At 34.9% G+C, this 25,762-nt stretch overlaps 2 protein-coding genes across 2 annotated transcripts; one reads left to right on the top strand and one right to left on the bottom strand.

Annotated features, from left to right (window-relative positions):
* Nucleotides 1-4,104: 4,104 nt before the first annotated feature.
* LOC113234798 (zinc finger protein 131-like) lies at nucleotides 4,105-9,132 on the top strand. Its single transcript, XM_026470294.1, has 6 exons — nucleotides 4,105-4,287; nucleotides 4,376-4,567; nucleotides 4,944-5,066; nucleotides 5,257-5,641; nucleotides 7,446-7,557; nucleotides 8,421-9,132. Exons 1-6 carry the CDS (start codon nucleotides 4,105-4,107, stop codon nucleotides 8,638-8,640), a joined length of 1,215 nt encoding a protein of 404 aa, XP_026326079.1. The 3' UTR covers nucleotides 8,641-9,132.
* Nucleotides 9,133-12,373: 3,241 nt separating this feature from the next.
* LOC113235041 (neither inactivation nor afterpotential protein C) lies at nucleotides 12,374-21,130 on the bottom strand. The gene is made up of 16 exons (XM_026470577.1): nucleotides 20,694-21,130; nucleotides 20,477-20,581; nucleotides 18,581-18,957; nucleotides 18,198-18,288; nucleotides 17,836-18,117; nucleotides 17,372-17,760; nucleotides 16,738-17,286; nucleotides 16,360-16,652; nucleotides 15,987-16,285; nucleotides 15,566-15,855; nucleotides 15,341-15,490; nucleotides 15,142-15,245; nucleotides 14,981-15,049; nucleotides 14,718-14,905; nucleotides 14,349-14,545; nucleotides 12,374-14,200 (listed from the first exon to the last, which is right to left on the bottom strand). The coding sequence occupies exons 1-16, from the start codon at nucleotides 20,982-20,984 to the stop codon at nucleotides 13,423-13,425; spliced, it is 4,452 nt and encodes a 1,483-aa protein (XP_026326362.1). The 5' UTR covers nucleotides 20,985-21,130; the 3' UTR covers nucleotides 12,374-13,422.
* Between the last annotated feature and the right edge of the window lie 4,632 nt (nucleotides 21,131-25,762).

The following is a 25,762-nucleotide window of genomic DNA, read 5'->3' as shown; positions in this document are numbered from 1 at the left end:
CTCATCAATTTTTATTCTTGCTTGTACTTTTATTTTGTGTGTTTAAGTGATTATTGAAATTATTTTAGTTCCTCGACGAATTAAAATAATTTAATAAACACAATTAGTTACCATAGTGAATGTAATGTCAACAATAATAAGACTAAACTATACCAACGGATATAAATTATCTAACTAAGTAGGTAATGTACGACAAATCGTGTAGTTGAATGTGTCATTATCTTTTATTTAACCGACTTCAAAAAAGGAGGGGGCAATTCGACTGTTTTTTTTTGTATGTATGTTACGCTATAACTCCGGTATTTGCGAACCGATTTTGATGATTCTTTTTTTGTTGGGACCACTATGGAGGTATTCTCCAATTCAAGGCGTTTTTCTCTCAATATACTTTGAGTAGTGAGAACCGATTTTTATTATCTTCTGTGTCAAGTTCCGTATAGTGGCGAACTAGGGGATGAATCCGATTTCAATAAAACGTGGCAAATAGATGTAATTCCACGTACTTTTGAAGTCGGTTTTTCTTTCTAAGGTTTTTTTAATACTTTGTATTGAGATTATTTTCATCGAAAGAAAAAGTTAGGTGAACCACAGTACATCGTCAAGTTCGAATTTCAAAAACCTATTCGACGCTAGCGTGCAAAAAACGCTTTTGCGCGCAGATTTCTAATGAGAAAGAAAGCCTTACCCGATTTAGTGAGATGAAAAAAATATTTTTTTTTTTAATCCATGTAGCGATACTTAACTTCTCATTTCTTGGTTGAAACTTTGATTAATGCGGGACATAACTTTAAAGAATTGGTACTTTATATCTAAAAAACTTAAAATCTTATGTGGGTCAAAACTCTTATACTATCTTCGATTTAAATATTTCTAGCCACCGCATTACGTAGAAAATGCATTGTTATCTATATTTGTTTTAACACTCTAACTGTCCCAATAAAACCTAAGCACTTTTAGGCACGTGTTAATAATTCCAATATCCGGTATTATCTAACTGACTATAATTTGTGCTATATAGCTTTCGATCAAATTTCAACCCGAAGTCATAAATCAACAGCGACGCCGAGCGATAGCCCATTCCTATAAAACTATCGTAATTTTGCCATCGTTTGAGTAACTAATATGACGTAACTTTAAAAAATTTAGTTTCAAGGCTATTTTTTTAATATGCTACTGCCACCTTACCTATTTCAGCATTAATGTGAGCATTACTGTGTTCCGGTTTCGAAGGATAAGGGTGTTGGTGAAATTACAGGTAAATGGTACATGTGAACTCATATCTCAATGTGAAGGGCGCAGTGGTAAAGCCCCTAAGATCTTTGCGATTTAAAGATCTGAGCGACACGCTTGTACTGCAACTGTACAAGCGTGTCGCTTTATCGCTTACCACCAGACGCATGACTTGTTTGTTCCGTTACTTGGTATCTTGAAGAAAAAGAATAAAAAGTAAAATATCCACTTCGTAATTATGTACTTAAATTTAAACTCTATTTTCCACGAAAAATTTGTTGCCCAGGCGACATTCCGTCTCTGCTACCGTGTGAATCTGCTTCTAAAAAGTCAGGCCTTTCATGCAAATGTCAGGCTTTTCTTCTGGACTATTTTCGTACTTCACCTTGACGTACTATCCGTACGTCAAGGTGATTTCTACTACGACACTCTAACGATAACACAGCGCCACGATATCGGATAAATTGGAGAGTACCTATTCACGAAAACGTGAATAATCTTATAGATATGCACTTGGACCTTGTGTGATAAGAGAGCATTCCGGAGTAAGTAGAAACAGTAAATGTACGGAATATTTAAATTAAAATCATTGGTACCTACAAGCCGCCAGAGGGATTAGAACTGACCGTTCTCTCACTGGGCTATCATATCGCGCTCATCGAATCGATGTTGTCATAAACAAATTATACATATAGTATTTATAACACATACATTGGTTAAATTTTTACCTTCAATAGAAGATAATATTAATGAAATAATCAGCTTATTATAATTGGTTCTTATATCTAATCATACATAACGGGGTCATATCATGGTAGCTACCTACGTTTAATGTTTGTTTGTTTATTTCAAATGATGTTTCGAAATTTTTATTTTGTAAGACGGGATCTGTAATCCGTTTGGTCTGGAGGTCGCCTGGTATGCAATTTACAACTTAAAAATTCGGATAGAAATAATTTACGAATTGGGTGCTGGTGAAGCTACTGGCACATGAGACTTGTCAACTTATATCTCAGGGTAACGGTGTACATACTTCATGAGCTTTGTGATTTAAATCTCTGCGTGGCACTGCAACTGGACACGTGGGAATGTCGCTTACCACCAGGCGCAGGACTTGTTCGTCCCTTTACTTGGCATCATAAAAACATAAACTTGAAAGAACTAGTCACTAATCTTTATCATAGATTTTTGTCATCAAAGTAGGTATGCTGAAGCTTCATGTAACCTAGTGTGTAGTATAAAGTTTTTATTTCACTATAATTTTAAATGGCAAGTTTTGAATTTTAGACGGAATATTATATTATGAAATCGTATACATTGCCCTCTATTGTAAATGAGTTTGTGACGACGACTCAAGAGCAGCTAGTTTCTTTTCAACCGACTTCAAAAAAGGTGCTGATCAGTTCGTCTGCATGTTTTTGTTTATTTTTTGTTGGAAAGAAGGTTTTTGAAGGAAATATTCCACCTGTAAGGGTGGCAAACTAAGGGATGAATCCGGTTTCGCGTACTTTCCAGTAACCGATTCTAATAAAACTTGGCAAATAGATGTAATTCCACGGACTTTTGAGGTCGATTTTTTTAGTATTCTGCGCTGAAAGGATAATTCCGCATATTAATTTTTCATACTTTTTTTATATAAATGCTGTGACGACAATGTAAGAATTTAGTAATACTTCTTAGTATTGAGATCCCTAATGTTATTTACTTATTAGGATTATTGAGGCATTGACCTGTTTTGACAATTATTAGGGATGTTTTTTTATAAAATGAGTTATTTTAAATTTAATGCTTTTCATTACCATTTTTTTTTAATAATCGTCGTTATAAATGTACATACTTCTAGTTTACCATTAATAAATAAAAAAAAAATAAAATAAAATATCGGTTCATAAATGCCAAGTGTATACAAAAAGAAATACAGTCGAATTGAGAAACTCCTCCTTTTTTAAAAATCGGTTATAGAAGAGAAGAAAATAATGCCTGCCGATGCCGCCATACTATCAATCGTCCTTGTGTTATTCGACTAAATATTTTATTTACATTATGGGTATTTCATTTTCCCCAGAAAATACTGTTGGGAACTAGGAGCTGAAAGTCGTTGAAGTCAGAGGATATCAGTAATACTATGAAGGCACAGAGTAAATAGCGTAGTATCAAATAAACAGCTAAGAGCATCTATTTACGCTACTTTTAAACTACTATTAAATGCTCACCATTGTAAGCGCTTGCAAAATACTATCATAGAACGTAACTCATACTAATCCTAAAGGACGGAATAAAATGAATGGTAAACAAATTAATTAAAATTATGGTAATTATCTTTTCTAAAATTAAATTCATGTTCAAGTAAATTTTATAATGATCCTTAAGTCATGTTGTCGGAAAGGCTCACGCAGTTACGTAAAAATATTTATTAGTTTGTAATGATGAATGAAATTTACGGTCTATGGTTGATAAGCACAAATGTGTGTGTTGCGATTTAAAAAATACAAATGAAACAAATGATTGAATGCTCCATATTGAATATTACGTGTAGCAGTGCTTTATTAATTATGCTTTTAATGGTAAAGAGCAAACACACAGATTATTATTAATTCAACAATGTTTAATTTATTATATCCATATTCAATATTCGGTATTTTTCCATACTAATTCAGATAAATTTATTATAAAAGTTACTTGCAGTTATTTGTATTAATTAATACTAGTTTCATTTTGTAACTATTATGAACAGTGATCTGTAAAAGACTTGCATTTTTTTGTAGCAGTAACATCGACTGTTTGCTTTCATTCTGCGTTTTGCATTTTCGTGATTATTTTTCTTTCATTTATTTTAATTTTACAAGCTTTGTGTATGCTTTATTGCTGTAAAAGATGTCAAATCAAGAGATAAGCTTGAAGTGGAATGGATATCAGAACAATATACTGTCTAATGTGAAGGAGTTGTTCAAAGATGAGGGCTTATCAGATGTTACACTTGTTTCGGAAGGACATAGTTTCAAAGCTCATAAAGTGATTCTTTCAGCGAATAGTTCAGTTTTCAGGAACATATTCCAGGTATTGAAGCTTTAATACTAGATTTTGTAGCAATGATTTGTCGTTTTTGTATGGGTTGATTTTGTACGCCCACTCGATTTTTTTGCAGCAAAACCCCCACAAAGATCCAATTATAGTGCTACATGACATCAACACGGCCTCCCTGCGGACTTTGTTGACGTTTATGTACAACGGCGAGGTGAATGTGACTGAGGAATTCTTGCCTATGCTACTAAAGACTGCAGAAGTGTTGAGAATATGCGGGCTGTCTACGGGAAACGAAACCAAACGTGATGACGAGGTAAGAGGGATAACGCTGCGATTTATAAACATAGTACACATAGTAGCATATCCTTGTTATGCGTCAGCAACATTCTTTTCACAATACTTAGTAACAGGACGAACAAGTCGTGCGATATGCCTGTCCATTGTAGTTGAAGTGCCACTCAGAGCTCTAAATCTCAATGATCACCCTTCAAAATCGAAACACAGTAATGCTAACATTACTGTGTGGCAGTAGAAATAGGTAAGGTGGCAGTACTTCCCTGGACAAACAAGGACAAGGAGCTGTACTGCTATTAAAACATCACTATGATTGTTAACATTTGCGCAAATGTGTGTGGTGATCATGAATAGTCTTTTAGAAGAAAGTGCTTTAATTCTTTTCTTCTTTACAGAAACCCGCAACTCAGCCTAAGAAGCGTAAAAAGAGTGAAGAGGATAACAATAATAAAATTAAAAAAATGGCCCTATCTGTACCTAAATTTGACACTGGGAGTTTGGACTGCCCTAACCTCACTGTAAGCATTTAATTTATATACTTTCTATAATGTAACTGTTATATAATACTTGGACTCATAAATAAGTTACCATCAATCCCCCAGCTCTCATAAATTGGGTCATTTGAACATATTTATAACTGAAAAAAGCACATGAAGTTACAAAGAAGATTGTTTTTTATTTAATACTTTATTTGATGTGTTATTACAGAATATAGTTCCAAAAGAAGAACCAGTGGACTCTCCTTTAACAGACTATTCAGGAGAGAATACAAATGATACAGATATAGCTCTGCTTGATGACCCAGTAGATAAAAAATTCCTTGTAAGCCCAGAGATACTGACAGGCAAATTTACACACACTGCTTCAAATGAGCAACATCTCAAAAAGTGGATAAATGAAGTTAGCAGTACTCAACCAGGCTTGAATTTATGTGAAAAGGCGAATGGTACAGATTCCCTAGATGATGATAAGGACAGTATTGAAATTGACAAAGAAGTCGAAACTGTGTTGCAGAGTGGAACAATTGTAGAGTCATTAAGTATTACTACTGGGAACCTAAATTCCGTGTCCAGTGAAGCTCAGAACTGTAAAGGTATTGATTTTCATAAATGTTCTTGATATACCACCCATTCTCATGAAACACTTTGTTTCCTCCTTCCTAATGTGTATACCAAAGGAACAGTACACACTACTATACTTCGTTTCAATCCATTTTGAACAAAAAGTAAACAAATCACTGACTCGGCCATAGACAGCTTAATGATGGCCAATTGTAACGCCAACTACAAAACGATTAATTAATTGGATGAATCGATTTGTTAAATTGAGTCTTACTAGCGGTTTTCCCTACATAACCTATATAAGCATATTTAAACTGTCAATCCTTCAAATCCTTACACTTAGATACACGTTCGATTGCGATTTAAATGTTCAATTTAATAATCAGTTACTAAACTTTAATTGATTGAACAGAATGTTTTTTTTTCAAACAGCACTATGCAGCCGTAGGCAAGTCATAGAAGTATAGATGAATAATAACCTCACTTTTGGACTATCATTTTTCAAATACGATTTTACGATGCTATTGAAATGAATATTGTTGCAAAAAGTGATGATATATCAAGTCGGAATCTTTGAAATACATATATGTGAAAGTGTTACTTATTCCATTTATGGAGTGATTGCTTTAGAATTTTAACCAAACAGGTTTGTTTACTTTTTGTTCAAAAATTACAATTTAGGGTTATATTTAAGGCTTAGAGTGAATAGGCATTTTTTAAGATGAATGCATACTGTCATAGTTCATATCATCTCATTCAACAATTGGAAATTGGGGTCAAGTGTGTTTATTTGCACTGCTTTATAACAAATGTTCCAAAACATCAGGTAGGTGTGCAAGTATTTATTAAATTAGTTTTATTTCTGTGTTTCTTCCTGCTTGTAATGTTGCTAGGTACATAGTTATAAAAAAGGACACTGTGTATAATGTTTTCTATAAGCTGTATTGAGTTAACTTATATATATGAAACAATACAAGCCTTCCAAAAATTTAATCTGTTTACATATCAATAATAATAATATGAATAATAAATTCTTTATTTTCTCATCACTGTAGGGGCCAATACTACGCTATAGTATTGACGCCTAATTGTTTAAATTGATAGATGATAAAAGTATAAAGTTTATTAATAAAGTAAGAAAATACAAGGCTCGTTGAGGATGTGTATCTCTTACGTTGTTGTTACGTTAAGACATATGAATGTTCGTTAAACACTCAGGATGTCTAGATGAAATGAATGCTCGTTTAACACTAAAATTACTTGCCTACTTATGTGCCCATGTAATGTATGTAAGCCACGGACAGTAGGCCACGGACAGTAGGGCACAAAGTAGAGCGCAAGGTAAGCGGAAGAAAAATGTGCGGTTGTAAACCGTACAATCACATTACATTACATACAGACTACATTATATAATAAAAGTACAAACTAAACTATGATAAACATATTGTGGGAAACTGATGCCTAAAGGGTCACCTGGTCTCCAACTCTTGGGAAATGCATTTTTATAGGCAACATTAACGCAATAACTAGATATGCTTTACTCAATGCGGCATGAGGGAGTTAAATACTATTACAAAATTAACTGATTTAAGTTTAAAAAAATTGAATTTATACGTAAAACTCTAGAATTTAAAAGTTAATAGCCAACTTAATATGTAATAGGTTTAGCTGAACTACATTTTACTCTTATCAATGTATTACAATGACCACATCCTTACTTGCCTAGTGTATGATAAGATGTTTGCTTATTTTTTTATATATAAAATATTGATAGATTTATCTTTTACTCACTACAGTAATAACATTGAGTTTATTCTGGTCCTATGTTGTTTTCAGATAAAGCCACATGCTATGCAAACCCTTCCTTTCCCTGTCCGTTCTGTCCGCGGGTGTACAACAGCTGGGGTTACAGGAGGAGACATGTTAAATCACGGCATATAACAAATAGGTGAGTAGGCTTAATTTGTATATTGCCACATGGTTTTTACAATTTGTTACATCTATACTACATGTATGCTTGCAGGTGTTGTTAGATAACATTTTATAGTACACTGTGCCAGGCGTACAAGGCCACTGAAAGAAAAAACTGTTTGCTCTTAGAGGAGACCTGTACACAGCTGAGGGATGTAATGCTTCAGAAACTTTTACGAGTGTAGCTATAACAAACCCATAAAGTTGCAGCTTAACAAACAATAGTGGAACAAATATACCAACATTAATTTTTATTAATATAATTTTATATATATATATATATATATATATTGTTATGAGTTTTTCGGTGAAGGAAAACATTGTGATAAAATTTGAAAAAAGTAGTGGAAAGTGTAAATGGGTTGATGAAGATGCTATAATCATGTGTGAATATAACTTTCATGTAATTATTCAAATAATTTTGTTGTATATATGTATATAGATATACGTAGATAATGTAGGAAACAGATCTGGGCTTGTGGAGTTTTGTACTGTCGATGTCGTAATAAAAGTGATTAATCAACTTACTCAGTCCTTAGGTGTTTGTGTTTGCCTCACATTGGAATTAATACAATTTCTTTTGTTTCTTTACAAAGAGCAGGCTCCATAATTTCTTACTCATTCTTCTCAAGGGAGTCTGCCTTACGAATAAAAGTAGTAGATTTTAATTACTGTGATGATTGCAAATGTAGTTTGTTTACCTATGAAATAAAGATTAATTGAGTATGAATTTGAATTATTTCAGATCTAAATCGCCTATGTATTTTTTTCCAAACTAACAACTTTATTATTTACTCATTTTATTCAATGTATCTGATTAAAAAAAATCACCCTTTTCAGATTGTCTTGTAAGTGGTGCGTATCCATTTTACCTTCAACGGGAGCCTGGTATACTCATGCAACCCGCACCCATGGAGTTCCTCACGAAGAAGCACGAAACTCACTTGTAGTTATGGTAGAGGCCCATGCTGTTCTCACTTCAAATGAACCCAGTGTTACCCAGTTGCTCGGACAAGTTGGTATGGACGGTAATGGAAGTGTTACGGAGAAGATTAATTAGGGTATGTGGTTTAATATTGAGTTTGTTTTTTAAACAAATGTGTGTCTTATTATAGACAACTTATTAGGAGACTGGGGATTTTCAAAGGTAATGTCTTAAAGCGTTGTCAGAAATGAAAGTGTGGTTTGGTTCTTAACCAATGGTTCTACCTTGTATCAAAAGATATTTTTGAGACGTGTTTTCGTCGGCGTGTTAATTTCGTCTTTTTTTATAGTGCATATTTAACATTAAACGAGGAAGGGTTTAAAATACCCGTACTGAATGATATGTTCAGGTATATTAAACAGGTTTTTTCATATAAAATTATGATTTTTCACTTTTAGAATGGAAGAAAAAGGCCTTGATTATAAAGAAAAGCTCTAAAGTAGATTTTTTTATAAATAAATTTATGCAAGGAAATGCAATCGAAAGCAAAATTCAAACGCAAAAAAGCAAGCAATAATTAAATGATAAGATATTTTTTTAATAAAATGTGTGTTTGAGTGTAAAGAAAAGCAGTCAATTTAGGAATTTAGGAGATTTATTAAGTAACATGTATTTTAATAAAAAAGTCTTTAAAATTATAAAAAAAAACATTGTTGCCAAAATTTTCTTAAATATATTTCAGTTATCCGAAAAACACACATTGTTACGGCAAATTTTTTCGGTGGAAACAGTACCTTATTACGGTTAGGGACAATTTTACGAAGATTTTTTCACATTGTTACGTAATAAATATGTGAAGGGCGCAAAAATTAGGCAGGCACTAATAATAAGTGCGTAAAAACCTTACCGGACACTAATCAGGCACGCTCTCTATGAATAGAAATCAAGTTCACTTGTGACAAATTGCATCATTACATTCATGATAAACAGTAACAAAACCTTACAAAATTTTAAAGTTGCCCTGTTACAAGAAATGAATGTTGTTTATAGTACAATATCGATAGCTTTTAATTTCATAATTAATTTTGATTTTAAGGTCAGTAGTGGCATTGTCTTCATGCGTCGTAATTATTAACATGGTCAGTATATATTAAACACTTTTTATATTTGCACGTAGGTTATTTTTTTTTAATTACGTATAATTAGTATGTTTACATAAACATGTTTTGCCGATAACACTAATATTTGATCTCTTTTGTTGCACGCATTTCTTAAGTAAAGTGTCAAATTACGAAAAATGTCATGGTGCACTGGCAGTCAGTAACTGCAGTCAACAAACATTTGTGACATTGTGCACCACAAAACCAGTAACTGTAGTTAATGGTCATTTGTCTATATAAGACATTGTACATCAGCAAAGACAGTAACTGTAGTCAACGGTCATTTGTTTTTATAAGACATTGTGCATCAGCAAAGACAGTAACTGCAGTCAACAGTAATTTGTCTTTATTAGACATTGTCCACCAGTCAAGCTAGTTACTGCAGTCAATGGTCATTTGTGTTTAAAACAATGATTCCTAAATCTGTCAAGTATTGTTATAGTCACAATAATGTTTGCTGTGGATAGCGATCAATTTGCAATTATCACATAAAGCCATTAGTTTCTTCAAGATAAATGAAATGACTTATTTACCTTGAGTTATGTGTGCAATTGAAGTGACATTGGGGTCGATTCAGGCAAACACAAACTGAATGTTACGTTGTGTGCATCTGTCTTTATTATGCAAGGGAAAAGGAAGGTGGTATAATTTTATTTCAGACCGTTTAAATTTTAATAAAAAACCATGGAATAGTCTATGAGGATCGCCTAAATTTGACATTTCTAAATTATCGATATTTTCTGTCATTTATTTCTGATATTTATCATAGACTGTATTAAATGTAGTTTAATTTTAGTTTCCCTGAATCGACGTCATTATTTGTATAAGTAAATTAAATGTGGTGATCTCAATACAAAGTCAGAAACGAATTAGTCCTTGTAGGGTCCATTGTACATTTTAATTACTTTTCATTATAATTATAATTTCTATGTATACTAACCCTTTGTTTGGAAAATAATTAAGAAAACAATATAATCTGAATACTTTTACGCCACAGGGATACAATTATCGCTCACTAGGGAGATTAACTCCATGACAAACAATAGCAATCTCAGTTTGAGACAAAATTCGAAGGTGCAGAAATTTCGTGGCTGAATTTTGATAGATATAGAACCATGCTTTAGTGAATGGTAGCACTCAATGATTATTTAATTGTATCCCATCTTCACACAGTGAGTGCGTCTGTTACATTACGTGTGTACATTCCGAAATCCATATTTATGTATAAGCACAGTTTAAAATTTGCCTTCATTATAATTGAATTTATTAAACTTCTTATCCTATCGATGGCATACTATAATGCTTGCCAAGCAAGGATTTGCCGATCGGCGTAAGGTACTCGCTGATTGTTTCCCAGGCTACGCCATGCGTCAGACGTACAGAACAGGAATGGTACGTCGCGTCGTGCGGGGAGGCTACTTTCATTATACTAAAATTAATTACATTTCGGAGGAAAAATCCCAAACCAACAGCGCTGAATAAAGCATTCAAAAGTTGATGTGATGCGTTTGAATTGAGCATTGCACATGAGCGGTCCTTTTTAATTTTCTTTAATATTTGAGTGAAAGCTCTCAAGTTCAAAGTACAAAATTGTGCCCATAGATGGCGTCTGAAGAAATGCTATGAATTTTTATATCGGAATCCGCCAATTCAAAAAATTATTAAAAAACCAAAAACAACATCAATTATCTACAATTCTATGCTGTTGGTTTTTCATATAATTTGTTTTAACTATGCAAGCGCCAGCGAAAGCTTTTCTCAGTCATACTTCCATGTGTTGAATAAATCAACTCTTATTATTTATCTCAGGATAACCTTATTGATAAGCTAAAGAAGGCAGTTCCTACTGCTGTCGCGTGACCAGGAAGACTGTCATTATTTCGGGGAATATATTTAAAAAAAAATGTGAAAAGTTTAAGGAACTGAAGTCTAGTAATTTGCTAGTTTGCAATAAATTGTGTGTGAACTTTTTAAATGACTGAAAATAGAGCTTAAGTATTAGGCGTATACGTAGAAATAAAATGCTGATTTTATATTCTTTGATGTTTCCCGCTCGTCTGATCTGTCCCATTTGAGCAACTGACTTTTGTACACACTGTATTGTTAGTTGAAAACTTCTAAATAAGTAAATATGTAAATCGTCTTAAATTTGTGATCGCCTTAGTAAAAAAAAATGGAGACTTACATTTTTTAATAAGATCGTATGAATGGAAGCAAAAAATATAATTCGTTAGACTGGTGTGACAAACGCGTAAAAAGTCCCATTGGACCGTTTGCTCGGATTACCGATCTGACGAGCGAGAAACACACATATTTTTCTATGCTCTTATAATATTATCGACAAACAATATTAGTTAAGTTATTTAACTGTGCATTTTCATCTGTGTCATTTCATATTTACGTAAACAAAAAAAAAAACCAAATGCAAGTCGGGCGCGGGTCGGGTCGGTTCCGCGGCGGGTTCAACACCGAGCGCGGGCGCGTGACACCGCCATTACCCGACCCGCATTCGCCCTCTGTGTGTTACACGCTTATGTGGCACAGATGTAAATGAATCATAAGATATATTCGGAAATAACGTAAGGAAGGATGCGTTGTAAGGAAATGAAGATTTATATAAAAATATAATATTTGGATAAGATGCCTAAAGAAATGTTGAGATTTAAATTAAAATGTGAACGAAATGAAACGCATATTTTTGTATCTTTATTGTTTATATATGAGTGCATATTCTATACGAAATAATGTAAGGCAGTTGCAACTTTGTGATCATAAAACTAAGGTATTAATTAACAATGCTCAGTTTTTTATCTATTACATGAGGAAAATGGGGACATATCAAACTGTACAAATGAATATAAAGAGCTTCACGATTATTACATAAAACATGGAAATTACTATTAGAATATGACTTGCAAGAATGTATGAAGTTTTAAAACGAACAGGCCTCTATTAAGAAAATTTCTTTGACCAGCTAACCTGTAACAGTTATTTTCTACTATACATAAATTTGCCCATAATAAATAATAACAAGACATAGTAAGTAAATAAACTTATGTATAGATATTATTGAAGCACACTAGAGCAAAATTGTGTTTTGCTCCTGGTTGTCCTGAAAGTTCCTTTGAAGGTACAGTTGCGACTGTTTTTCCCTGTAGTACCTTTACAAGAGCTGAAGATACTGCTAAAATAGAACTACTGGCAAAAACTGTTAGTTCCTTCAATGGGAATATCATAGAACTATTTGAAGCATATAGCCATTATATCGTTCTTCTCACACGTTGTCTATTAACTACATTAGTTTTAGTTGTTAATTTTTTTACATGTCTCTAGCTTTGTTTCTACTCATCTTCTATGACATATAAAATGATCTAACTTGACCACTTTAGTTCATAAGTAATAATAAGTTACCAAAGCAAATGTTTGATTAAGAAATTTTAAAGCTAAGTGGATTTAATTTTGATATTATATTAATAACGTGATATTTCCTAAGATGTGTATTTTTAAGTAACATCGTGTATTTTATATGCCATGAGTCGAAGTAATTTTATTTTGTATTCGATATACTTAACTCTATTGAAAAATAAATTATATTTGATTCGATATGGAAAATAATAAATTCTTATGAATTATTGTAACTGTATGGCTTTAAAACTTAAAAGTGTTATGCCATAATATTATTAATAAGGGATGTATGCGGACTTCCAACGCAATGGAGATTAAATATATTTTTTACAGAACACATTTGCTTTTCCTTTTATAAATCCGTAACTGTGCCTTCTATAGTAATCCCAGGCGCTAGAACAATTCTCCCACTGTGCTTGCTATCCACTGCATTAGCCAAATTGTTACAGGAATCTCTTTTCTTTATTGCAGACATTATGAGTTCTCTGGAGTCTCTTCGTACAAATTCTTTATTTGCGCACCTTGGCGGTGCTGGAGCTGGAGACTTTTTACCGCCAGAAAGAATATGTTTTGGAGGAGCGGTCTTGTTTTCTAAAATGTCATTCTCTCTCTCCCCGTGTCTTTTCATAGATGCTCTGTTTCTAGGCGTTTTCTTCAACATAGCTTGAAAGTTGAATGGTGGGTCATCCTCATCGTTCACGTCATTGGTTGATTTGGCCAAAGCTTGAAGTTCTCTGATTGGATCTTTCATGTCAGGTTGGTCAACTCCATAGAGACTTCTGCTGAAATTCGTTTTGCGCAATACTGGTACGCTACTTTCTAGAATGTTTGTGTCATCACGTGGGGTCCATGGCGCGGGGGGTTGGTAATAATTCGGAGTATAGCCTGGTTTTTTCTTGTAGACCGTTGGTCTGTTCACATCTTCTCTTGAAGAGGGCGTCCGTATGGTTTTTGGTCTGTCATCTGGGGGCAGTATTGCCACGGGTTGTGTGGGATCTCTGCAGAACGGTACGGTGATCAGAGTTTGTGTTCCTGCTGTGGTCTTTGTTGGTTCGACGGAGGTGAAGCGGCGTTTTAGGGGTTCATCCCATTGTTCGTGGTCTGAGTCGTATTGATTAGCAAATGTATCACTGAAAAGAATGACCATTGACAGACAAGAACGCAAATTGTGAAATCAAGCGTTATTTTAGCGTACAAACAGTAGTAAGTGTTAAAAATCCGATTTGGTGTGGTACAGTTTTGCTATTTTTTGAGTAATTTGAAGAATATCAAACTTACCTGCTTTTACCGGAAGGATCACACATATATGACGTGTCATAGTACTGCAACTGGTCGATTCGGAAAGGCAGTTTCCAGACTGTAGGTGGCCCTGATCCTAGGAAGTCTTTATTGGATTGCGGATCCACACGATCCAGTAATACTGAAATGCTCGTATTTGTCAGTGATTCTAAAACTGCTTGATTGTAAATGTGGACCTGAAAATTAAGGTAAGCTTGTTTATATTTCCTTTCAATTATAATTAAAATTACTTTTTTCAAATATGACTTAAAAAAGACAAAGGAGTTCTGGAGCATACGTCATAATTATTCTAAACAGTGGTTTAAGTTTTTTACCTAATTATTGACTAAGATAGTGAGTTATTTTTACCTGTTGTGAGAAATGCACTAAGTCCTGATACCGCACTGCTCTGTATTGTAAAAGGACTTGGAAAATGGAACGGCTCTTCCATTTCATAGCAAACCTCTTTAGAAACGAAGATGTTTCTTCATCAATTTGTCCTGTTGATTTATTTATTAAAGGGCCGTAAGCTTTCCGCACTATGTATCCTCTGTAAGCTAGAAAGAATAATTTAAAGTTAACCCTAACCTATAGTCTTTGTATCTTTTAGATGACCTGTTGTTATTGCATACCCTTTTGTATCAATAAGGCGGCATCGTCATCTGTTACGTTTAATGATTGTTGTTTCTTCAATTCTTTAACTGGAAATAAAACGGTGTCGTTTATTTCAGTTTTATTTCGATTTATATTATTTTAGTCTCATTATTATTGACTTATTGATAGCGATGCTTACTATGCAATTGTTTCGACTTGCTTTTGGCTGCTCTATTTCTTGCCAAAAAAGCCCGCATCATTGATTGTACCTTGACAATTTTCTTTACTTGAGTCTCATACAATCTGTTAAAAATAGGAACAATTTACAATTCATTTAGAGAAAAGTCTGGATAATTCAAACGTCGCTTGAATTCGTATACTCGGTAAAGGCTATGTACCTGGACAAAAATTCTTCGTTGTAGTACTTTAGGAATACTTTTGTCTTTCCCAGTTCCCAACCTTCCATCTTCAGACGAATGAGCAACAATCTGCAGTTGTCTTTTGTTTCTTCTACAGTCTCATCAAAATCGAAAGCTAGAAATCGGTATCTGGAAATTTCCACGACATGTTAACATGGCTTGTTACTCCGGTGACATGATGCAATGTGACATTAATATTTGTACCTTCTGATAAACTCTGCAAATGGGATTCGACTAGAAAAGCCGCTCTGACGCGCCTTAGCCGTGTCCAAAATAGCCAAAGCCCTCAATTGCTGTCTAATGACTTCAGTGTGGAAGCCTCTGGGGTTATCACTCAGATCTGACCTAACGCAACGAACGTAATGTGTCCCTCCACTTCCAGGGCCTACGGAGAGCTGTTTGAGAATCTCTAAGCTAGTAGCGCGGTATGTAGCTGCTGCTGTTCTCATTCGGTGTACTTGTGAGAATTGACCCTTAGATTCTGTATTATATTTCTGAAATCGAAACGAAAATAGTTATTTATCGTTTTATCTAGAATCATTTAAATTTCAGTACCTAGGGTACTTATGTTCGTTAATGTTTAACCGAGAATTTTCGTATGCGTAAACTTAAATATATTACTAACTCTGGCCTTTGTATTCTCCGCTTCTTTTTCAGATTTTGATCGCACAACAGTAACCTTACTTTGACCTGGTGATACAGTCAAATTCCCAGTCTTAGTTAGCTTGTTTCTAAATAGCTGTTGTACAGTCATATTTGTAGAAGCTCTCATAGTTTCTATCATTTCAGGGGGCAGAAAATCTTGGTTTTTGTCCGCCATTTCTCTTGCATCGTAATTAACTTTTCCCGTGTAATGGGCGACGCTGAATTCATGACTTCCAGAAAGTTTGATATAAGGCCCTTTACATGAAGTTCTTATTGTACCTAAAAACATTTATTCACTCGTCAAAGTGTCGGATTTTGAGAATGTTTACAGGTTAAGTCGTAAAACAACTTACTCATTATAAACTCTTGTCCACTCCCAATTCGACTCGCTTCATCTAAAATATAAAAAAGACCGAGGGGCCGACCCATTAGTTGATCTACTGCATTTTTGTTATCATAGAAATGTAATGATACTGCCGGAATTTCTTCTTCAGCAGCTTCTTGCATTTCCCAAGCGAATATACGTTGATTGTAAAGAAATTGTATTTGTTCGTTAGTTGTATTGACGATTAGTTGCTCCAGCCGGTTTCTATGATAACATTCGAAACCGAACATGTCCAGTAGACTTACTGAGTATTTGTCTCCACTACAAATAGATGATAGATAAGTATAATGCATTTTTTTAAAATGCCTATTGTACTAGACGGTAGGTAATACGTTAAAATACTTACAAGACAGATCGCATAAATGATAGTTTCGAATTTATTAAATTAATCATCCAATCAATTAGTCTCTTGTATAGAGCACTAGCTAAAGTATCTCTTGCGTCTCTAGCTTCGTCAGTAGAATGTTTTCTTTTTACAGCAGTGCCTTTTTCGATCAAGCAGTAATTTAGTAACGCCCACAGAAATTTCACCACATCTAAAGATAAAAGCTTCGCAACTTTTTTGGCTTCTTCGGGATTTTCTATTTCGGCTGAACCATATTTACCATCTTTGAATCTGACATTGCCAAGTACAAGTATACCAGCCAAAATAGTCTCAAACGTTGTGATGTCCTCTTCCTCCCATTCTAAAGCTTTCAGATTGTCTATAAATTCTTTGTAGCTTTCTACATTTTCTTCGGGAGTATCACGAACACCTTTCGACCCTTTAATTGATTCGTCTAATATTCGTAAATATCGATACTTTCTATTTTTCTCTAAACAGAAAAACTCTAACCTGTTCTCATTTTCCATCGCATCGTAGAAATAATATAACAGATTGAAATTTGCATGGGTCCTATAACCAAATTTATTCATTTTAATTGAGTAAATAAATAAGGAATTAATATGCTAAATTATATGTAATTGTTAACAATATTTACATGTCTGTTGAAGATACGCGCCATTTTTCCAATTGGTATAACCAAAATATAGCGCCACTTAATTTACCGGAACTGCCATAAGTTACTTGCACTTGAAAAATACTTCTTGTTGAGTGAGCATTCAGTTGTGTTGCTGCTGTCATTGCAGTTTGAATGACTTTAGTTGCTTTTTGAATTCGTTCGCCTGTGTTATTCTTCATTGCCCCTAAATACGTTAAGTGTGATAATGCGTGCATCATGTTTGTGGTTTTGCCTGATTTACTTTCACCAGAAAAGACAATGTGTTGTGGTTCATTATGATGTAGAGCGTTTTGAAATGCACTGTCAGCTACCGCGAATATGTGAGGTTCATTATCGGACCTTGATTTGCACTCGTATTTCTTGTGCCACTGAAAACACAAAACCGCTACTTGTTTACTCTATAATTTGACATACCTGTCTGAATGTGTGCTAACATTACTTACCGCTTCATTGTAAATATCTTCATTAATATTTGGATTTAGTATAAGCAGAATATCTCCAATGAATGATGTAAAACAACCTTTCGCAAGTTTGGTTTGGAGTTCACTTAATATGTTGTCTTCTGTTAGATTTTCTAAAGCTGCTAAATCTTCCACTTGCATAGTCTCAGGTTCTTTAGACCCTTCGGTTACAAGAAGGCCATTTTTAATTATTCTCTCCGGCGTTTTGCTCGGTACTTCTTTATCTTCTAAGTCCACTATTAACATCTTAAGCTCAGTAGAAAGCTGAAAAAATAAATTCTGTTTGATTACAATTCTCTGTTACTGTAAACTATCACATCTATGAACAATTGCTTAGTTCTTACATGGTAATCGTTTTCAGGAACGGATTGAATAAAAGGATGCTCCTCCAATTCCATTATAAACGGCCTGTGCTCTGGATTCTTCTCTAAGCATCTAAAAAATTCCATTCATATTATTGTTATTAAATAAAACAGTATACATTAGTAATAAACTGTTTCGTGAACGTTTGGTAGCAACAATTCTCCTTAACGGTGAAGGAAATCATCTTGATGAAACCTGTAAATCAAGACGGTTCACAAACCTTGAAAATCGTCCTCGTCTTTCATTGTGCCTGTGTAGTGTGGTTAAACTCTTTCTTTAGAGGAAACCTGTGCCCAGCAGTGGGACGTTTGAACGTATAGAGGATTCATGATGATGATGATGAAGAAACTGTACCAATACTTACTCAGTTACGAAATCATTAATGTCGTTAGTCCACATCGCAGGCTTCAAGAAACTAGGTGGTGGATTCCTCAAAATCTGAAATAGTGCTCTAGTCGGGTGCATATCTTGAAAAGGTGCTTTGCCATCTGCCATTTCAATCGTCGTTATTCCCAAAGCCCAAACATCCACCCTATTACTGTATCCACTCCCTTTCGCCACCACTTCAGGCGCCATCCAACTCGGCGATCCAATACACGTTTTGATCTTCCCAAACGCTTCCTTTAACTTGCACGATAGGCCAAAGTCACTTAGTTTTATTTCTCCATCCTTCGTTATCAAGATGTTGCTACATCGTACATTGCGATGGATCACATTGTTCTCGTGTAAGTAAATGAGGGCCTAGAATACATACGAGGATGAGATTGAATTGATCGCACCAATCGGAGAAGTCAACACGTGCGTTTGACGTGGAGTGATGGAGCGACCGCCCCTAAGGAATGAACGAATGGACGAATGGACTGACATACTGACGCGGCTATGCCAACGTCAGTGTCAGTCAATGGCCCACGCCCCTCAGATTCATTGGAGGCTATTTGCATGCGCCGGAGTCCCGGCTGTCGCAGCCGACCTGTCCGCGTTCTCAACTGTTTGATATATCAGTATGCTTAATGCGTTCATTACAATCGTTGGGCCTATAGGGATGAGCGATGCATCTGTTGTGTATCGATAATTGAAAATTTTAATTTAGTCTCGGCTATTAAAGAAAGTAACTCTAGAACACAATCTGTAGACCGAGTGTACATTTCTTGGTGCAGAATTCTGCAATTCGCTAACTAAAACGCGGCTTAGTGACAAATGGTCAAATGGTAATGGTCTACTCCTTAGTCCCTATTGCTATTATGAAAAATTACCTACTTAATACAGTCTTTAGAAAGATTTAAAGGAGACTGTCGTTTTTGGAGGTTTGGGTAATAGAAATGCAACAATATTGTATTGGGACGGTTCTATGAAAAGTTGCATGTGCTAAATATATAAATATTTATGATCGCTTGTGTCTTTAACAAATAACGGCACGTCTCCCTTTACGCTTAAGATTTGCGACCGCAATACCACTTACAATAAAAGTCCAAATTGCAAAATCCGACGTGCTATTATCAATACATAATATTTGTTCTTCAATTTCAAGATAAACTGTTTTTCAATAATATCACCCGTATAAATAAAATCCATAACTTATCTCGATAAGTTAATTGCCAACTCTAGTGCTGACTTTGACCGTAGCTTACGAGTTGCTACATCGATAGATATGCGTTCAAGATCTGCCGAACGAAAACGACAGGGCACCAGTATTGTGAACCAAGTGGCATGCATAAAGATAATACGCATTTAACTTCACTGGGATCTTTCTCGGCTTAAAAGATTTAAGACTATCGCGGAATGAGAACTTTAGTAGCTCGAGAGTAAAGGAGGTTATTGATTGCAGGGCCGCAACCGGAGAGATCATTGGCTACTGCGTCAGAGGTCCGTATATCTTGTGTGTGCGAGCATTATTTACGATAATTGAGCGATGCGCCGCGATGGGGGGCCATCACGGTGTTGTCGGGCGCGCTCCGACATTCGCATCGACAAGTTCGACTGTTCCGTCGCGCATCACATCAAATAAAGCGGCCTGCATTTTAAGTAATGGCTCTAGATAGTATTTCAACGTACGTGGACGTTCTGTGGACAATATTTATTCGACGTCACGCGAAGGAGTCGCACGGACGTAGATCGGAGAACAATTGAGTTTGCATTCAAAGTACCCACCAATTGATTCAGCGGTTGAAAGCTGGAATGGCAGGCCCTTTGTTTTATAAACAGCGATCTCGACTCGAATGTGACGAGGGACATGTTTATAGTCAATCGAATATGGGCTTACCTTGATCGTATATTTCAGTATGTAGGCTATGTACTCTTCGGACATTTTTCTCTCGGCTGTATTCAGTTTTCTGATAATGTCAATGACAGATCCGTATTCACAAAGCTGGAAAACAGACGATTCATTGTTTGAAGTGTCTCAGATGTTTGGGTGTTTACTTAAAAGACTTTGCAATGAAGCCATGAAGAATTTAGAATAAGATAGTAGGTTCACTTACCTCTAAAATGAACCAAATTTTCTTAAGGCCTTCAGCTTTCTCGAGGAATACTCCATAGAAGTCTATAAGGTTTTGATGTTTTGTGAAATCTCTTAGGATTTTGTATTCTTCCTCAATGTGTGGTTCATTATCGTCGGTGAGCACTTGTATCTTGACTGCAACCGGTTTGCCCGCGGCTTGCGTGTCAGATGCTTTGAAGACTTCGCCGAAGATACCGGAGCCCAGCTGCTTGTCGAGGTTGTACCTCTCGGTGGGGCTCGGTAACGATAATATGTTTAATCCCTCCTTCATCTTGGCTATTTGGGTCACCTCAATATATTATTAAGTAAAGTACGAAAATTAGTTAATTTAGTTCATTTTTAACGTCACTCAATCTTGTTATCAAAACTTGCACGACTTCATCGACCTCTAGATTTCACGAATTTAACAAATTTCGCAGAATATCTTATTGATTAAAACAGACAGAATGTTTGGCTACTCTACTATTGTAATTGCCTAATTTATACAATGCAGTTCTCAAAAATGGTTTGGTTTTTGAAAAGTCTTACCTGCTGCCTCCGTGGAAGCGACCGCGTTGTTGCGCTGCTGCTATCGGAGTGATACTTCCCTTCGAGCCCTACCAAGTGCCGGGGCTTCAAGAATTAAGTTCACACTAATCCCCTAACGCTATTAGGTCATAATACCCGACCTTGTCGATGCCTTACACGCAGATAAAACACTTTAATTTGAAACAAATTAATACTACAAACGACTATGTGAGGTTTCGCAGGTTTCGTCGATTAATCCTAGCAAACATTTAAAACGCCAGATGCAAGAATACCGATTAAAATGGTGCTAACAGACTAAATACTTAATTATGGTTAAACTATTGGATTTAGTTGAAATCTACTAACCGTTACTTTGACTAGACATTACAAAGGTTAATTACGAAATTAAACTTAAGAAACTCCTCAACTCCGTTGCCAAGCAATAGCATACAGCATGTTCGAGAAATAGTCACAGTATGTAATATATAGTATGCGTTAATATATACTATATTCATACTATACATTCATATCCTCGTACTAGGAAAACCCTATGTCGTGGGCACACACTCCATACAACGGCGGAAACTTATTTACCTACTACTACTACATACAGCAAGGCGCTATCTGCACACGCGCAAATATGTGCGTCAAGTGGCAGGGTTACCCATCACTTTGTCGTACTATTACGTTACGTGGTTAATAGCGGCAACATAGCGAAAATTCCAGCGCGAATCTGTTATCTATAATTCTATTAATAAAATCCTAATAATTACACATGTTCATTAAATATTTACATAGATATAATATTATATTTTTCATTAATTCACTAACTACAATAATATTGAACATTTATTTAAAAAATATATTAAAAGCAGTTAAAATGTTATATTTTGGACAGGTACTTTTAAATAAGATAACCAAGGTATTTGAAATTGCGTGGCTAAGGTTAGCTAATTAATAGTTAGGCATATTTACTACGTAATAATCATCGGCAATACAAATTGAAAATTCGAGAACCCTTGTCCAATAAGGTCACGGACTTAAGGCGTCTCACTATATTGATATAAGAAATCTGTATTATAAATATTACTCTGCACTAAATAAATGAAGAAAACAATAACTGAATGAGTCTCAGACATAAGTTTTTTTTTACTTACTTCGTTTCACTTTTCGGAAAACGAAAGAAACTCCTCGTACACAGTACAATTCACGACCATTATAAGTAGTAACGTACAATGATGTTATGTATCATGACTTACAAATAAATGGACGACGGGTCTAATACAAAAACCACGAAAAAATGTCCCAAGTCAACCTATTCGAAATTTAAATTGTAATGTCATCGCAGTATCGCGCTGTCAGTAGAACAAATGAAGACTAAAGCGGAGTTTGGCGCTCTGTATACGATTTTAGCGCCTTACAAGTGCGGACACTTTTTAGCGCGGACCCGACGTCCATATAATTGTAAGTCAATGTTATGTATATTAACGTACAAGTTTCATAATGAATAAATGACAACTATTTTCAAATGTCAAACCCGTCTTATCACGAAAACGGCTCACCGAAAGCCTTGTTGTTCAGTTAATGTGACCGTCTATGTGCGGGGCGTGATGCGGTATCTAAAGCTAGGGAGGGGCGGACGGAGAGTGTCCATTTTCATTACTTTTTTGTTCTCTGGTCGCGGGTGTCATGGACACACACACAGAAAACTATAAATTACACCCAAATCAAACTCACGAGAGAAATAAATCTATGACATACAAAAATTTCTCCCAGCTCGGGAATCGAACCCGAGAGCTCTGAGTGGCAGTCCAGCATGGTAAAGTGTTCGGCCACGGAGGCAGTTGCTATAATATATTTCAGAAGTAAACTTTAGTGAATGCAGCGCGTTTTTAGTAATATAACACGACAATACTTCGATCTTATTTCTACAGACTTAGATGGTTTTAGACATAATTATAACTTTTTTTATAAAAAACCGAACTGCAAAGTTTTGTGAAATTACATCTATTTGCCATGGTTTATTGAAACGGGTTAACGGAAAGTTGGAGAAACCCAGTAAGCCGGATTCTACCCTTAATTTGTTATTTTGTTCAAATTTGAGCTACTGAGGTACCATCTTTCCAACAAAAAAAAGGGTCATCGAAGTTATTTCACAAATGCTGACATTTGCATGAATAAACACGTAACATACATTTAATTTCATTTTCCAGCCATTATTGTCCCACTGCAGGGCAAATATACACACAAGAGTATGTATTTTGTAAATGCAATTAAATAAATCTTTTTACGTTTGACTTTTACAGTAAAATTATTTTGTACGATTATACACCACGTAACGTATGTACCTAAGTACATAGAGCCATGTAAAGTTTCACTTACTAGTTTTAAAGCATTATTATAATATTATTACATATTACAGCAAGTGCTCGAACCGTTTTTTACCGTGTCATCGTGCATATTGTCGTAAATAATTAATAATAGTTTATTTAACGAGAAAGTATACCAGATATTATGATATTTACAACAATTTAAGAGTTAAGATGGTACAAATATTTGTGACTTTCGATTGTAACCATCATAACCTATTCTAAAACAGCATTGATGATGCGAAGTTTATGGGTAAATTTCAGGTTAGTTTTCTCTGCCTAATTTCCACCGACTTCAAAAAAGGAGGAGCTTATCAATCGGACTGTATTTTTTTGTATATATGTTACGCGATTTGTGAACCCTTTTAGATGATTCTTTTTTTTTTGGAAAAAGGGTACCTCAGTATTGGTCCCATTTGAATTTGAAAAAAGTATCCCACCTTTAAGGGTGGCTAAGTAGAAGATGAATCCGATTTCGCGCACTTTCCGGTAACCGATTTCAATAAAACTTAACAAATAGATGTAATTCCACGAAATTTTGAGGTCGGTTTTTTTAATGAAAAAGTTTATTACCTACTGTAAAATCAATTCCAAGCGCACGTCATTCGCAAAGTCTAAAAAAAATTGCTTGAAATGATCGATTACATTCAACAAAATTGATCAAGCGCATATAATACCAAAAGGCGGAACATCAATACACACTCAACACAATGAAAACATTGCTACTTTATATCACAAAATCACTAGGGTTGTCTTTGTCTAAATTTGCGAAACAGAAAAAGAGGTCTATACGCTTTGAAAATAGAATGAAAAGAGTCGAAGAGCACTCGAGTATTCCAAACAAATATTTCACGACTTGTTTGTTCCATTCAAGTGTTTTGGCAACGGTACTTTGAGAATCCCTTTTTCGTACGGGAATATTTTTAATCTGCACTACGAGATTTTGTGTTTAACCGACAAAAAAAAGGAGGTTTTGAAATCGACAGTATTTAATTTTTTTTGTGTGTGTATGTTACGCGATAATTCCAATTTTAATTTGTGAACCGGTTTCTATGATTTTTTTTGGTTGGAAAGTTTTCATCAAAAATTTTATGAAAACGTTCGACCAAATTAAGTTTATTGAATTTTCCCAATTTCCTCTTAATTTAAGTCAATAAAACTTGGCACACAGAAGATGTAATTCCAATAAAAATAAAATGTTATGGTTACCTAGAGCTCATCTGATGATGGAAATGGCAGACAGATGAGAGGAACCCCTCAACACTGTGCTGCAAGCAGCTACTTTGTGTTTCGTATGATCCTATGATTACCCTCCTAAGATTCGTTTGGACGAGAACTATTTACATAAGTTGAAGAGGTTGTAAACTAATAATAACCGCTAATGTGTCGTGACCAGGATCACGGCAATAAAATAGAATACTCCGGTTCACATAATTTATTTCATCAGTAAAGTCGAAAGTAAAAAGGAATGCTGTAACAAGAAAAGGGTATAAAAAACAAGTTTAAAATTTACTGGCATCATGTAAACCGTTTTAGCATGTACCAAGCCAGGACAGAGTTACTAGCTTGCTAGTTTACTAGCACTAGCTTGCTGTCCTAGCTTGAAAAACTAGCCTCGTGTATTCCGGGCATAATAGAACCACATCCTATTAAACTATCCTAGTTCGAGACGCTAGCTTACTATCTTCCTCATTAGCTTACTAGCCTAGAAATTAAGCTAGTTCTGTATATACGAAGCCAGATTTACTAGCTTACTAGCATAAGATTGTTGTAATAGCTTGAAAAACTAGCCTCGTGTATTCCGGGCATTTTACTCTGTTACTGGATTACCTATTAGATTGTTGCAAAATTACGTATTGTTATAGATTCGCTTAAGGTTTTTGCCAATAATATCCTGCATTTTCCTGTTGATCAAGTAGTTTTTAGTTCCTCAAGTAGTATTATAAAACTACTAATTTATGCTTTTTTAATATAGCTTACAAAAACTACGACCACACAATATAGTAATTTACCATAAGCAACAACCAACAACTTGGGTACGTTTGTCATGGTACGCTCTTGGTATACATTAGAATTTATTATGAAACGAAGTGTTTGATATGATAGTCAGTTTTTTTTTAAATTCAAGTAGTAAGTTCATCTTAATTTATTTTAGCTAAATATCCATGAATAT

The sequence above is a fragment of the Hyposmocoma kahamanoa genome, unplaced genomic scaffold (assembly GCF_003589595.1).
Source record: "Hyposmocoma kahamanoa isolate Upper Pololo Valley unplaced genomic scaffold, ASM358959v1 102, whole genome shotgun sequence".
Lineage (NCBI taxonomy): Eukaryota > Metazoa > Arthropoda > Insecta > Lepidoptera > Cosmopterigidae > Hyposmocoma > Hyposmocoma kahamanoa.
Note: the sequence above shows the minus strand (reverse complement) of the source record. Positions and strands in the feature narration are given on the sequence as shown.

Bases quoted from the DNA above. Each gene is read 5' to 3' on its own strand.
- LOC113234798 (XM_026470294.1), top strand. From the start codon at position 4,105: ATGTCAAATCAAGAGATAAGCTTGAAGTGGAATGGATATCAGAACAAT. The intron at 5,067-5,256 runs GTAAGCATTTAA...GTGTTATTACAG, and splicing joins TGGACTGCCCTAACCTCACT to AATATAGTTCCAAAAGAAGA. The intron at 5,642-7,445 runs GTATTGATTTTC...TGTTGTTTTCAG, and splicing joins TGAAGCTCAGAACTGTAAAG to ATAAAGCCACATGCTATGCA.
- LOC113235041 (XM_026470577.1), bottom strand. From the start codon at position 20,984: ATGAAGGAGGGATTAAACATATTATCGTTACCGAGCCCCACCGAGAGG. The intron at 15,246-15,340 runs GTACATAGCCTT...TATTTTTAACAG, and splicing joins AACGAAGAATTTTTGTCCAG to ATTGTATGAGACTCAAGTAA. The intron at 14,906-14,980 runs GTATGCAATAAC...TATTCTTTCTAG, and splicing joins CGCCTTATTGATACAAAAGG to CTTACAGAGGATACATAGTG.